General features: G+C 36.7%; 1 protein-coding gene across 1 annotated transcript in view; it reads left to right on the top strand.

Moving 5' to 3' along the window:
* LOC145986014 (glycine receptor subunit alpha-2-like) overlaps positions 1-15,841 on the top strand; it is a 49,472-nt gene that overhangs the window by 30,657 nt on the left and 2,974 nt on the right. Inside the window, exons 7-9 of the mRNA XM_083120185.1 lie at positions 9,711-9,851; positions 11,439-11,698; positions 13,345-13,431. Coding sequence (XP_082976311.1) covers positions 9,711-9,851; positions 11,439-11,698; positions 13,345-13,431 — 488 coding nt within the window. The remainder of the gene's footprint in view (positions 1-9,710; positions 9,852-11,438; positions 11,699-13,344; positions 13,432-15,841) is intronic.

The following is a 15,841-nucleotide window of genomic DNA, read 5'->3' as shown; positions in this document are numbered from 1 at the left end:
GATGTAGTACGACATTTTGTTGGACAAACTTTCAGGCTCTCAATCCTAGAAATTTTCATCAGTAATCAATGTTCCTTTGCCAGCTCTACTGAATTTTCACTTTCCGTCTACTGTTATTGAATTTAACAGGCTCAAGCTTTATATAAGGATGCTCCAGAAAGTACATTAAACTTTGAAATTATGCTAAATGTTTCTAAATTGTGCTAGGATTTATTATTAATTACTTTTTCGGATAATTGTAATTCTGCATCTGCTTTTCTAGAGTTTTGAACTTGCGTTACTTATTCTTAACTGTTATGTAATTGTGTAAATTTCCCCCAAAAATTGTTTAAAATTGTGCAACAAACGGCATGGGTTCAACATTGAACTTAAAAGGTTTGAAGAAATTAATTACCTCCAACTTTCTACCGATTTTCTACCATAAAATCTCCTGACGAACTAAATCGGGCAGGATGAAGAAAATATAGAGGATGGATCATGGCATGGTTGTAAAAAAGCTTGCCCCTTTCGATTGAAACATGTCCGCTGGTGAAGTAGAAATAAGATTTGGTCATAATATTATTTCTATTTCCTGAAAACATATTCCATTGAATTCGATTTCCCTCTCCCAGGGACTGGCGTTTGCAGATTTTGGTAGATTTTACCATTATGCCAAAAGCAGGCTGCCTAGTTCCAACAAAGATCAAACTGTGCTAGGTTTAGTACCACTTTGCTGGGGTTGGCTACGCTGATTGAGGAAAAACTTGCTGGTTCCTCAGTCCTTGCGGATCTTCACAACCTCGCCGCCCCTTCCACCCTTCACCCTTCTGTCTGTAGGATGACCGCTGATGTTCCTCAGCGAGCGGCAGAAAGCCTGTGACCATCGTATTTTGGCGACTGCTGGTGCATGCGAAAGCGGTCAACTCTTGACAGCAGCTAATCTAGTCAATTGTGCATACATTGCACTCATAATTTTATAATGCCCATTAAACCTCCCAAAAGTAGAGAACTCGAAATCGTACCATACCCCGTTCGATTAAGAAATATTGACCCTGGCAGACCTTGTCAGCTCCTGCTCAGAATGTGTAGAATAAGCATTCTACAGGAAATGGTAAGAACACTGGCCTTTGGCAAGAGGTGACGAGAGGCCAAGCGAGTGTTTAAATACGTGCGCATGAGAGCGACACGAGGTCTTTTAATCTGGAATCATCGGAGAAGCAGGAGCTACTGGTCTTATTTCTAAACCGAACAGGGTAAGCTAGTCTACACCCATTCTGCCATTTGCATTGCTCACTTCAGTCTAGAAACGAATCATGAGTCTATTTTAATGTATAGTTAGATATTTGTACCTGCCCGTTCAGGGCTGTCTCTACCATCAACTAGTTCTAATAGTACATCCCTATTTAAGATCCCGCGTCAGAGGAACGCTACGTGGTGAGATGCTTGGGCTTTTCATCCATTTTTACTGAAATGTGATGAAAAATTAGCGCTACGTGGTGGATTGATGCGGTCATTTTCATTTTCTTTTGGAAATGAAAAGCGTCATGCCTTGTTTTTATTCATTTATATAATTTGAAATAAACGAAAATTGAAAGGATAGGCATCGCTACGTAGTGGAGTTGCGGAATTTTTTCATTTATTTCACTCTGAAATAAATGAAAATTGAAATTTGTTAAATAGTGACATGTCAGAATTGTTTTTTTCTCCGCGAATCTTTATTTTTGGGGAAAGCTGCGTAGCACGCAGTTTTAATGTTAATGATGGTTAATGTCGATAATCAGCTTTAATTCAGTCCTTACCCACCACACCCACCCAATAGGCTAATCACCCGCTGCATTAAAGCACATTACAATGCGGAGGAAACGAAAATAGAATGTTTCCTTTGGTAGCCACGGGCGCTTTTGCTTCGTCGCGGTTTTCCGCGTCGATGCGATGTGGCATAAGGTACGTCCGTCATTCCGCGCGCCGGAAGGTTCGATGTCGGACATTCGAGTGTCATATTCCGCCCAGAATTTGGCCAGCCCGGGCACGTCTACCGACAAGCCCTTGTCATTCCGCTCCTAGTAACGCCGTGGTTCGCTCGAACCCGGTACCTTCGGTCAGGGCCTGATGGCTATGACAAAACTACCACCTGGGAAATTATCATCAATTCCCAGGATTTTATCAAAATTTTGAAAGTGGCATTTGATTTTGATGACCCTTGTCCTTGCAGTAGTCTCTTGAAATACAATTTGGTATTTTTTTAAACGTAAATTTGGTGCGTGACTTATGATATTTCGGCTATAAACGATACGACTCAATCACACCATGATGTGTGTACTTAGTGGGTCACAGCAGAGAGTATTGCTGAAGTTAATTGTGTTTTAATTAATTAAAGTCCTTTAAAGTTTCAATTTCATATATATTTTTAAAACAGACCGTAACTTGTTAATGATCCGAAAAGTAACGCCGTTTGTGTTTATGTGTTTTAAGTTAAACTGTTAAAGATTATCGCAAGGAGGGTATTTAATTTTATCACGTATAGTTTTGAAATGCACAAGGATCAGTGGTCGACTCACTCGTAATTTAAAATGACTGAAATCTCCTCGCCCCGAAGATGGGAGCCTTGGTACTAATAATTGTAGTGCAAATTGATAAGGAGATAGTCGAGAGAATACACGAGTCAGTCGCAGAGCATTTTTATTTTTACCTTGTTTAAGGAATATTTTTTTTACTAAAGTAAAGTTAATATGTGAAAAAACGAAACGCTAATTATATTTCTAGGAATAGAGGAGCAATTATATGTCCGCTACTATATACGCTGGCGTAAGTAGTAAGAGTGACGCTACCATTCGGCTAGAGTATAACCCGCTCGTTGATTCAATGTTCTAGCTAAGGGATAATAATAGGTGTTTTTAGTTGTACGCGCAGAAATACCGGTAGTGAAATATAAAAGAGTGCGCAAGTGTTTATATATATGTTTTAAGGAATAGAGGAGCAATGATGTCCGCTACTAAAGGTAGTAAGTGTGACGCTCCCTTCCATTAGTTTTAAGGTTAATTATGTCTTCCCCTACGAATTAATTGTGTACACAGAGGTACCCGTAGCAAGAGGAATGACACTGTCATTGTAGCGCAATGACATAAGAATGACTTAGTCTGCATGACTTTTAGTTTGTTAAAACACCATAGTTAGGCGTAAGCCAACTTGTAATGAAAAGTAGAACGAGACGTAAGCGGTATTCAAGGCGTGGAGTATTTCACATATTAACGAGATTTTTTTGTTATTATCCATATATTTATTGTCTCCTTCAGCTATTTATTAAAGGATAGCTTAATATTCCTCCTTTTGCGTTTTCTAGCTTTGAATTTTAAATACCTTAAATTTCATGTGTATTTATATTATGATATTTATATTTCAAGTTACGGCATTCCTTAATGTTTAAATAAACACTCTTCAGCATTATTCAACAGATTTCGTGTGGTTATTTAATCGCATCGCAAATCACTAAATCACTAAATAGCGATAAAAGTTAAAAAGGTTGTTGAAATTAAGGCAAAACTGGTTGTCATTTTTTTCATTAAATAACGATGAAGTATTGCGAATAGTATAATCAATCAAGCCCTCCCCTTTAGGTATAATCACGTTTACATTCCGTCAGCTTACGATAGGTTTAAACACGCAAGTTTAATCTCTGCACCGAAAGCACGATTCATTCGTTGTTTTCCTTTTGTTCCTTCGAACTCAGGATATGTGCAGTCGCAAGACTCAAGTCCAGGATTTTCCTCCCATGTAAGTCACCAGATTTCCGTGCGGAAATTTTCACATTCGAGTTAGCGGAAGAAACATATCTTATTTCAGTCTCGGAGAGAGAGAATTTGATGACACCTTTCTTTGTTGTAGATGAACTTTACACTCAGCTGGCGTCGACACTGAAATTCCTAGCCTCCCAAAGAGGCGAGAATAAGAGTCTTTTCAAGGGCGCTTATTTATGCGACGTTTTCTCGTTCCTTCAGAATTTTCAAAAGTTTCCAGAATGAAATTTAATTACTTCTTACAGATTAATTTCATGTTAATCTTCGTAAAGTAGGTAATAGCGAGTAATTGTGCTTATATTTTAATCTCCCACACGTCATAGACTTTAGTTGAAGTAATATCATACGAAATCCTATAATTTTCTCCCGGCCCGGCGTCATGATGTTCATTTACGGTTCCGTTTCAATTTTTTTTCCTAAGGCGACCATAAACAGTAGTTTTGTTTACCTTATTAGGCTAAAAACTCAAAAGAGTGGATTTAGACGCCTACAGTTGTCATGGGTCAAGTGTAATCTCTTACGCGACGAGCATTTATGCTAAGTGACGAAGAAAATCCACGGCGGGTTATAGCATTATTATTATTCCTCTTTTCTGTTTAACGCAATGCCTTATATATATTTTTTTCCCCTTTATTCTCAGAACCGTAAATTTACTTCACAGATAGCCAAGAAATGTTTTCTAAATCAATAACCCAGTTTAGTTTCAGTTTTGAATTTACTGTTATCCTATTACTAATTTGGAACTTCATTTTAACTGTTTATTTATGCTATACGTCAGGCGTATGCAAGCGCAAACAAACCTTGACTAGTGAGCGCTAACAGTGCGTCACTATGTCGCCTTGATTTATTCATCCATTCTATTATGTACCTTTCGTAATTAATGATTTTAAGGTCATTGGAGCCATGTCATTTACTCTTTTATTTTACTTGTGGTTAGGTCCGTTTTAACAGCTGTGACGTTACCAAATTTTGGGTTAATTTTTTTTTCTCGTCAGTTCCTCATTTTTTACAATGCTTTGACACTTCTGACATGATATTAATGGATTTCGTCGGGTTAATTTTCTGATACCAGGGGATATATTTGATACCATCTACATACTACTTTTATATATTTATCAATATTTAATCCTACATATTTTCGTTTATTTTATAGTGCCATGTCATAACTTTAGTTTTATATTGCACATTATTTTTGGGAGAAGCCAGGGGCTATATATATATATATATATATATATATATATATATATATATATATATATATATATATATATATATATATATATATATGTATATAATTTAGTCAATATATACATATATTACTTTTGATGAAGTCAGATTTTTCATTTTAATGGTGTTCCAGTGTTAAGGCGTCAAATGACATTTTCCGCCTTTTATTTTCTTTAGCCTTCATTCAAACTTTGTTTTATAATTTTTATCACTTATTGGGCAGTTTATTTTATTTTAGTTTACTTATCTTTACTCATGATTTTCACTTGCCTATAGAAGACGATTCCTTTACACATTTTTTATATATTTTTAAATATTGAATGACTGAGAGCAATGTAGTTTTTACCATGTCCAACCTGTTTCCTACCCTGTTCGGGAATTCCACGAGTTCAAGGAATCTCGAAAGTGGAATCTCGAAAGTAGTCCAGCGATTTTTTTTGAGGCCGGAAGAAGAACGCATTCCTGAAGGCTTTGGAGCTCACCAGCCTCCTTTGGTTTTCAGCGGTGTATGTCACGTAGCAGCACCGAAAATCCTATTCCAAGTGACATCCCAGGATCGGAACAGCGTCAGAAACATCAGAAGAAATGTCATCTTACAGAGCAACCCCACCCCCCACGACTCTAACCCCTCTTAAGAAGAAGCATGAACATCTTTCATGTACATCGTCCCCCTTTTGCTCTGTAAGGCCAGGCAGTGTATTTCACCACATATTGGAACTTTCCGGGTACAGTCAACGACCCAAATGTGTTGAGACCCACCCCTGTGGATCAGCAACCTGCCAGGCCACCTGTGAACAGTTTAATCCTACCAGTGGCCATATTTACTGTTCCCCTCTTGGAGTGATAGCAACACGGTACACCTTCCGTTTTCACATGCAACCAGCGTACGAAATGTGTCGCCATTCGATGTGTGCCGGAAATATGCAATGGCGTCTGCTGTGAACTTTCGGGGGCCTATCATAAATACCCCCCAGTGTTCGCCATTGGACAACGCATATTTTGGGGCTTGGAAACGCTACTTGGAGTGGCTTCCCATGGACTACCATGTGTTCGCCCGTCTTTTCATCTGACCTTTGCTGGACAGTATTCCAGAACTTTCCACACCGGGATTCGAATCCGGTCCCCCAGTGCAATTGTGATCGGTCAAGGACCGTGTATGTCCCGGAACAGTGCTTCGTACCCCAGGACTCCGGGGTTTGAGTGTATTGGTTTGAGTGTATTTGGATTGACCTGCCTTTTGATTTCTCAGGTCATAGTGCGCACACATAGTGTGTTACGAACGTCAGTGAAAACATAATCTTCAACTATTTTTTTTAATCTTCGTGTGGTTGTGCTCAGTCCAGTAGAGCTTGGTGTTTACCACGGTCTTTTTGCTCTCGCCTCGAACTGTCATCCTGATGAGGCGGAAGATTGCGAGCATGCGGCCTTAAGGTTTCTTACGGATTACGTTCTGTGCTTATTTAGCACTTGTTCAGAAGCAAGTCGCATGTATCGCGTTACGATGCAGTGTGTTGAACTTTCCGCTGACTCCACGGACCTGCAAACAACACTTTATATCGCATGTTGACCAACCGTCAGCATTGTTGATTACGAAAGACTCTTCCAGCGTGTGGCTAATGTAAACATAGGACTTTATTTCAGCATTCAAGCTTGAGCTTAATTCTGTTTCATTTAATTTTCGGTGAAGGGTCTCCGACATTTTTTTTATTATTTTATTTTATGTAACCTTTTTTTTCATGTAATAAACAAAAACCTTTTAAATTTTGGTGAATGGCAGAAGGTTCAATTTAAACTTTTCATGACTACAATTTCAATTTTAGAAATTGTCTTGCAAGAGGGGGTGTCGTACCATACCCCGTTCGATTAAGAAATATTGACCCTGGCAGACCTTGTCAGCTCCTGCTCAGAATGTGTAGAATAAGCATTCTACAGGAAATGGTAAGAACACTGGCCTTTGGCAAGAGGTGACGAGAGGCCAAGCGAGTGTTTAAATACGTGCGCATGAGAGCGACACGAGGTCTTTTAATCTGGAATCATCGGAGAAGCAGGAGCTACTGGTCTTATTTCTAAACCGAACAGGGTAAGCTAGTCTACACCCATTCTGCCATTTGCATTGCTCACTTCAGTCTAGAAACGAATCATGAGTCTATTTTAATGTATAGTTAGATATTTGTACCTGCCCGTTCAGGGCTGTCTCTACCATCAACTAGTTCTAATAGTACATCCCTATTTAAGATCCCGCGTTCAGAGGAACGCTACGAAATAAGTACAAATGAAGTGTAGGATGTTCCTCACTTCCTACATGGAGGAATCACCCCTGTTTGAACCTAGAAGCTTTGTTGGCTAGATCATAAGTTGACTGCTCAACTCACTTGGCCACTAATGCTGCACTGTTGAATGTGTTTATACTTTCAGAAAGTGCTGAAGGATTTTTTAGGCATTCCTGTAACACATTCTGAATATGTTATGATGCAGTTTCCTTGATAGATTTTACATTGAAATGATAAGTGACAAATTACAACTCTCTGAAACTGCCACACTAAAATAGTTAATTTTCCCTCCAGTAGTCTGGAAAATTAAGTCAATGTGCATACAACATACACACAGACTCATGCTACCAGAAAATGAGAGGTGTGGCTCAAGTAACCTGTAGCGACAATCTACATCCACAGCATCTCACTTGACTCAGTCATAAAGGGATCGAGTAAATTTGTTGATATTTTATAGAATAAATAAATTACAAAATCAATATTTTATTGTAGACCTACATTATATGGCACCATGAAATATTTAGAGATGTGCATGCCAATGATTAGATGTATTTATAAATTACCACTTTGACAGTCAACACAGCTTGCTGGCATGTGTGAAACTTTAGCAGGTATTAAAATATGAATATTTCCCAAGGAACTAATTAATCAGTAATTTTCTAACTTTATTTTAGGCGAAAAATTTTCAAATTTCAATTTGTTACAGTACATGAACAATCTTATTTATGTGCTAATGGCAAATATGGCTGCCATTACATTTGTGTCTATATTGCACAATGTTGAAATATTGCATGCCTAAAATATCAAAATTCAATATGTTTGAAGATCATTTATATTGTTTTGGTAAAAATGTATAGATGTTATAAATGAACAAAAGATTTTATTGGGAAATGTATATTTCATGTAAATGTACATATATTCAGGTGCACTCGTAATTCCACAGAATATAAAAGTTTGCTTGCTGTTATTGGAATTTATAACATGATACATGAAATTGTAATATTCTTATTTTTCTTGATATATTTGTTGATTGTGTTACAAATTGAGATGTGTATCAGTTTCAATGTTACTGCATTCCACATAATCTTTAAATCTTCATCTTTAGCATTTAAAAACATTTGAACATCAATATTTTTATTATGGGCTTGTTAGTGAGGATCTGGTAACATTGGGGGCTGGCTGCACAGTGGAAAGACAAACAGGACATAGATATTTGTAGGCTTCTAATTTAGCCTAAAACTGAAGAATTATCATAGATAGGTTTGATCTACAGTTTCAAAAGATATGCTTAAATGTTGAAGAAGGGCTTGTGACATCTTACAAAACAAGATGATGTGCTGCAGTGGTCAGTTTCTTCGTTTTCATGGGCTGCATTGGTGGTTGTGTAATTAATGCTAGAAATCGTCATCTTGGATTTAAAGCAAATAAGTATCCATAATCATTCACGCACACCGATGATCTTCATTGTTAAAAAGTGCAAGATTGGTTTTATTTAGTAACCCATCTATGGTGTGATTAATATATTTATCACAATTAATATAGTTACAAGTGGATAAACTACTTTGAATCTCTAATACATTTTAATACTAAGAGAACAAGTTGTCTTTTTAATAAATATTCATCTCATTGAAGAATAGTGTTTCAGTATTTGAGAAATAAGACAATTTGGTCTTAAAAGGAGGTTTAGATTGAGAATAACCTTCTTAGTCAAGATTTTTTAAAGAAGAGTAAATAATAGTTTCTTTATGATTTGTCGATGTACTTACAACTTAGTTGAGAGTTTACAAATTCAAACTTTTACACTAAATAGTTACACATAAATGCAGACACAAATGAATCACAGTAAAATTAGGAGTGGGCATTATATTGTCAAAACTCCTGTGCTACTTGATGTGCTAAGACACTCATTGACGTTTTGGGTTGGTTTCACAAATTTTATGTACTGGACCAATCAGATGTATCTTCTGAATTGAGTGTCGTACTGATGAGGCAAACAGGGTATAAAGCAATTATCAAAATTTCCTCCATAATATTGCATAGCAGTATAAATCTTAAACTAGGTAAAATTTAAAGACCCCTTCCACAATGGCAACACATTAAGGATTGTGGATATTCAGAGTTCCGAGCTATTTGTTGTATGGATATGCTCAGGTACACCAATGCCATGATTTAGTGGGCCATCTTACCGCCTGTAACTCTTTATCACCGTAGAAGAATCATGGTTGAATTAATTTTGGAGAAATAACCTACAAGATTCTGCACCCTGACTTCGTATAATAGTTCAACAAACAATTTATGGAGTATAAAATTAGTAAACTTGAATTTTTATGTAGAAAGGAGAGGGTTTCAATAAAAGTATCTTGCCATTTACCTCTAATGTGTTCTTGAACTTTATTTTATTATTTATACTACAGATTATAATTCTTGTTTTGTTTTGTAGATAGACCAGAAATGGAAGTTCTTCTTCACTTGCTAGAAGTAAAATTTGACGAGAAGATGCCTCAACTGCCACAATTTGAGGTCTTGTCTATTTACGGAGTAAACTGTGGCCTTGTCCCTTGGACTCTTGGTTATTTTCAAGGTATGCTATTTGTGCAAATATTAAAAGGGTAATACAATGGACTCTTTTTAATTCGAACTCCAAAGGAACACGAAGAATGTTCAAATTATCCAAAATTTGAATTAACAAAAGCATCACGTCATTGAAGATAATTTCAGGAGAAATAAACTTATGTTCAAATTACCTAGTAATTTGAATTATCCAAGTTCGAATTAAAGTTAGTTCACTGTATTACATTTTGGAATGACAGGTATCAAATAGTTCATGCAAAAGTTCAAGATTAAAAGTAATGCAGCTTCAGAATATTTTTACACACTGAAACTGTTCCTTTTATCTGTTTATTGTTGAAGTAAATACCTATGAAAGAACAGAAAAGTAGAAATGAAAAATCTGTTTTGTGTAGATGTGCCAATTCAGTCATTGTTCTTTCTTTTATGACTATGTTGATGTATTTTACCGCTCAATACTGTACATATACACATAAGATTACGAGCAATTATATAGCAATCTTGCAAGATAAAAAATATGCAGGCACGTAGCCAGGAGGAGGGCTAAAGGGGCTGAAGCCCTACCCCCCCAAAATCCTACAAGTGTATAATTTAAATAGTGTACATTGGTATTAATGTTACTTCCTTAGCAGGATTAAACATTAGATCCAAAACATTTAGTGTATAATAGAGGAACCAGGATATATTTTTATGTTCTACCATTTAATCCAAAAAATAGCTAAATGGATCCACAGCTCCTGAAAAGTTAAAGTTTTCTTTGTGAGAGGTCACACAATATAAACTTTAAGTAAATTTTGGCCCTAACTTTTAAAGCCGTTTTTTTAATGCAGTACACTAACTGTACAAAATGTAAGAAAACTAATGGACAACACTTGTGTTGGATATTCAGTCATACGGTGGATCGAGTAGGAAAGTCTCCCCATTTATATAATAAATATAGGTAATATAATAAAGGTAATTATTATTATTATTATTATTATTTCTACTAATCAAGTATTATCAGTGGCCTGCCGCCCTCTACAAATATTTCTGGCAATGCCTGCACTGATTAGGGATGATCCCCCTCCCCCCCATCCTGAAATAAAATCCTGGCTACGGGTCTGTATATATGGTACAATTAATACAATTGATAAATTTGCTGTTGTAGGTGTTGCATTCAAACCAGTCAGTACAATTTATTGTGTTCCTCTTGCACTAAAGAGGAACAAATTATTATTTTTATTGGTTAACACTAGTTTCAGGCAGTCTTTGGAAGTAATGAGTTACTGTAATAAGTAACTGTGTTACAAGTTACTTTTTATTGAGTTATGAGAGCTGTAAGTAGTTCCTTTTTAAAATGGATAACTGTAACAGAATATTTTTTTTCAATGGCCATCAGTGAAAAAGGAATAGCATGCTTAAATTTTACTCTTCGGTATCTCATCTCGAATGAAGTAACTGTAAAAGTAACTTAGTTAATTTTAAAGCAATTGTAACAGAGTTACTTTTAAAAGTAACTTTCCTAAGACTATTTTTAGATTAGGTATTGTATCAGTTAGCCTACGTGAAATTACTTACAAATCCGACAGACACAATATGCTAACCTAAAATTTATTTCCAGATTCCTACTCTTGCGTAGGTTTCTCTGTTCTGTTGAGAAGAAGATGGAACTATTTTCTATGGCAGATCTATTTCCCATCCATCATCCTTGTGTTCATCGCTTGGATGGGTTTCTGGATCGACACCAGCATGGTCCCTGGAAGGGTTGCTCTGGGGATAACAACGCTGCTCACCCTCTGCACACAGTTTGTGTCCCTTCAAGGCTCTCTCCCTCCGGTCTCCTATCTGAAGGCTGTAGACGTTTGGATGTTTTCTTGCATGGTGAGTGAAGTGTAGGCCTAAATAGTTATGTAGGAAAAGATCCCAAATCGTCGATGGTATAGGTTATTTGTGCAATTTAATTTGCAAAAAAGCTCTGATATCATAATTACTATTATTCGAAAAAAGCTTTATTTGATATTAGATTTATCTAATTTTTGGAGATGAGAACGAGACAGGAATCTTGATATCAAGACGAGACAGGCTTTTTCAACTCGGAGACTAGACTAAATGAAACAGATTTCCTCATCAACGCGCTGAGATTGTGCCAAGACTGGTTTAGTATCAATAGTGGATATGACAGGGTTGGGCATGAAGGTGTATTTTATAGAGAGAGGGGTGTGTAGCAGGGCAGGGAGGTCACTCTGGGTGCCAACGCAAAAGGGGCACAGATTGAGCAAAAGAAAATTTAAAAAGTTGAAAAGGAGGGATTCCATGGTTATCTAAAAGTGTTGGTGTTCTATTAAAGTAGTAGTTTTGTCAGTTTTACACAGAAATGGATCTCACATTTTCCTTGATCACTTCCATTAAGTTTATAATTATGGATGAATACAATTGACTGTTGATCAACAAGCATGGTATAGCTGACAGTAAGAATAATATAAAAATGTCCATCAGCTAGTTCGTTCACGTAAAGGAACCCCCACACTTTGGTGAATACTTAAAGGGAGTGTTAAATAGGTGAGTGAGTTATTGTTGTTTAAATCCACTTTATGCACAGATAGGCTAATTGGGACTGGACCTACAGTTTAAAGTGGAATCGAAACCACTATGCCTCCACCGGTTATCGAACCTGGAACCTCTGTAAAGGAAAATAGGCTGATCATTTCAGCAGGGATTTGTTGATTATATTCCATGTGGAGGGATGTAAGTTGGTATTTAGAGGTTGTATTTGCAATTTATAATCAAAGACAACATAAATTTGGCCTTCGCCTTTGTGAGGAAATTTAGGATGGTGAGGATGCTGTGTGTGAATTGCATGGCAGCTTTTGTGAGAGAGTACAAGATACTCTGTTATGATTATAATTTTGGCTGATACTGATTAAGTACTGAAATAAAATTTGCCGATACTGATAACCGATATTCTACCGATCCAGTATAGAATTCCAAATGATCCTTGGAGAACCTGAATGGTTCATTCACCTCCTTAATAAATGTGTTTCCAGGTGACTGTAATGCAAACGATGTTGCATATTTAGACATTTGCTTTTTATAAAGTAAGGCATGGAGATTGTCCTTAAAAATTACACCAAAATGGCACAATTTTTACTAAATTATAAGATATTTATAGATATATTGGATCGGTAATTTCATTGATACACCGATATGCATATATCGGCCAATACCTATAGAGTATCGATTACTGTCTCATCCCTATATTACAGAATGATAAATAATCAGTTCTGCTGATTAATTTACCCTATTCATAATTTTGGGCCTGGCATGGGTCTCCTTTGTAAGTGTCGCTTCATCATTTTCATCATATCATCACTCGTTAAGTCATGATTAGCCAAAAATGGCAGTGATGCTAAATAAAACTTTTCATGAAAACAATGTCAGAGGAACTACTTTTATTTAAATTGCAGTACTACCATAATATTGAGACCACAGACATAAGTAATCATTCATGTTTTTCCCCCTTTTTACAGGTGTTTGTATTCCTCAGCTTGGTGGAATTTGTCATTGCCTATTGCTGGGAGACAACGTCAACTAACTCAATTTTTGAATGTAAAGAGGTAAGTGTGGTAAAAATGATTAATTTAAAATACAATGGACTCTCTTTTTAATTCGACCTTGGATAAATCGAATTATTCGGTATTTGAACAGAAGTTTATTCTCCTTGAAATTCCTATTGAAACCAATGTTAAAAGTTCATATGTAATTCAAAGTTTTGAACCTTTTGTTTGGATATTTCGAAGCTATCCAGAGACAGCAGTGGGGAAGAGAGAGTTTTTGTTTGCTGATACGCAGCCTCCACTCTCTCCTCAATGACATGTGATTACCCACCCCTTTTGTGTGCAAGTGTTCATCCTCCCTTAGCCAATGATTTGCGAAAGTTTATTTTATCTGCCCACAGTTGTCATTAGTCAGGGTGTTTTATTCGCATTATCGATGCATGGTGCCTATATATGAGACACAGCGATCTTGCAAAATAGACTCGGCATCTCACATATGAGACACCTGGTTTCTCATGGTGGCCTGGCGTTGCATATGCGAGACGGTGGTAGAACAACATGCAATTGCTTCTCAGAAGACCGTAGTGTATTTCAGGGGGTTGAAATAAATATGGTGGGCTGTGGGAATGTCCGTCGCATATATGCGACGCTTTGTCCTAGAATCAAGAAATATTTGCAGTTGGCACACTGTTTTTTTTTCCAGGCTGATTGTAGCAACATTGTTGTTTTAGCTAAGACATTCAGTAGTTGTTTTGTTGCTACGTGCTTAACCTGAAAAGTTTGTAGAGCTGTGTTTACATGTTCTCTTCAATGTAATTGTGTTACGAACAATGAGTCTAAAAAGAACACTAATGTGGGACAGCGAAGCAGATCGCAAGTTATTTTGTGATTCAGATGTATGCTGCATTAGGTCTAGTCTGAGGGTTAATTGTATTTTTCTAACTTCATACTTATAATTAGGGAAAGGAACTTCAGGTAAATAAATGTTTTTTCTGCGATAAGATAGAGACCCTCATTTTTGCAAAAATTCTGATCATAGCCTTATATGTCAACACAGCAAATTTTATTTTACATAAAAACACATATTTTCCAGTTTTCCGTATGTAAATACATATTTTGCGAATTTTCATTTTAAATACATAAAATCGCTCATTGACTTCATCTACCTCGAAATCCTCGAAGGAAAAATGTTTATTCTCCCCACCTCTTTCATATCGAGAGTGCTAGGTTTGTTTTGTCTTTGAGCACCCTCGCTGGCAGACTTCTGGCACCTCGCCTACGATCCTATTGGGAAAAAATAGCTGTGAGTAGCTGGGGCTGGCTACACGTAACGATAGCAAGGCTTTTTAATGAAGCAATGCAGCTATTGTGGCCAGAAGGCATAAAATTTGACAATGTTCTTCTCTTGACAGATGCTGCAGCTTACATGCAGTGGTCTTGCCGTTAGCTACCCCAAAATGGTGCACGTTACATGTGTCGCGCATGCGTTGCATAGAATATGTGAAAAGATAAGAGCTCTTTTTCCCAATGTCGATAAACTGGTTTCAAATGGGAAGAAAGTTTTTATCAAGTCGCCTAGAAGAATAGACATTTTTAAACAAAAATGTCCTGAGGTTCCCCTTCCCCCTACACCTGTAGTTACGCGATGCAGATGTTATGCCCAGAACTTTGAAAAAAATTGTATCTGTTGTAAATGATCTCGACAAAGAAGAATTCTGCAAGAACTGTTGATGGAGCCCTCCTTAAAAGTCGAATTGGCATACATCTCAACAAACCTGTCCATTCTCTCTAATTCCATATGAAAGCTTGAATCGTCCGCGAACACTTTGGCAGCTTCCATTGGTAAAGTCCGTATAGTAGAAACGAAACTGAAAGAACTCACTGGATCTAAATGTCTAAATGTACAGAACTTTTGGGGAAAAACCAAGGTTTTCAAACATTGTGCCAAATTTCATGTGTTTTGGAAGGAGGTGAAGTAGAGGAAGAGGAAGCTTTGGAAAACTTCAGCGTTAGTGACATTTCGTGCTTCAAATATGCAAGAATTGTTTCTTGTGACGTGGAGCGATCTTTCTCACAATATAAATGCTTTTTAGAGATAATCGTCACAGATTTACAATGGAGAATTTGGAAAAAACTATGGTGATCCGCTGCAACTCTTCCAAAAAATAGGTCGCTAAGAGGTAATCATTTAGAAACTAATTTCAGGTGTTTAAAATGCATGTTATAGTTTGTTTTTGTTACCAAATGTTTTTATTTTTGTCACATATTTTCCTGTTTTTATCACATATTTTCAACATTTATGACACATAAAAAATAAATATTTCTGAGTTTTTTAGCACATAAAGTTCCGTTCCCTACTTATAATGGTAGGTGATAAAGTTGGAAGAGGTCGGAAAAAAATGGCTTTTTTGGGGAAAAACTGGAGTTTTTTACCGTGGCTTTTTATCACAAAAGTATCTCAAATCAATGA

Source organism: Lepisma saccharinum, chromosome 3 (genome assembly GCF_977018435.1).
Source record: "Lepisma saccharinum chromosome 3, izLepSacc3.1, whole genome shotgun sequence".
NCBI lineage: Eukaryota > Metazoa > Arthropoda > Insecta > Zygentoma > Lepismatidae > Lepisma > Lepisma saccharinum.
This window is presented reverse-complemented; position numbering and strand designations above follow the sequence as displayed.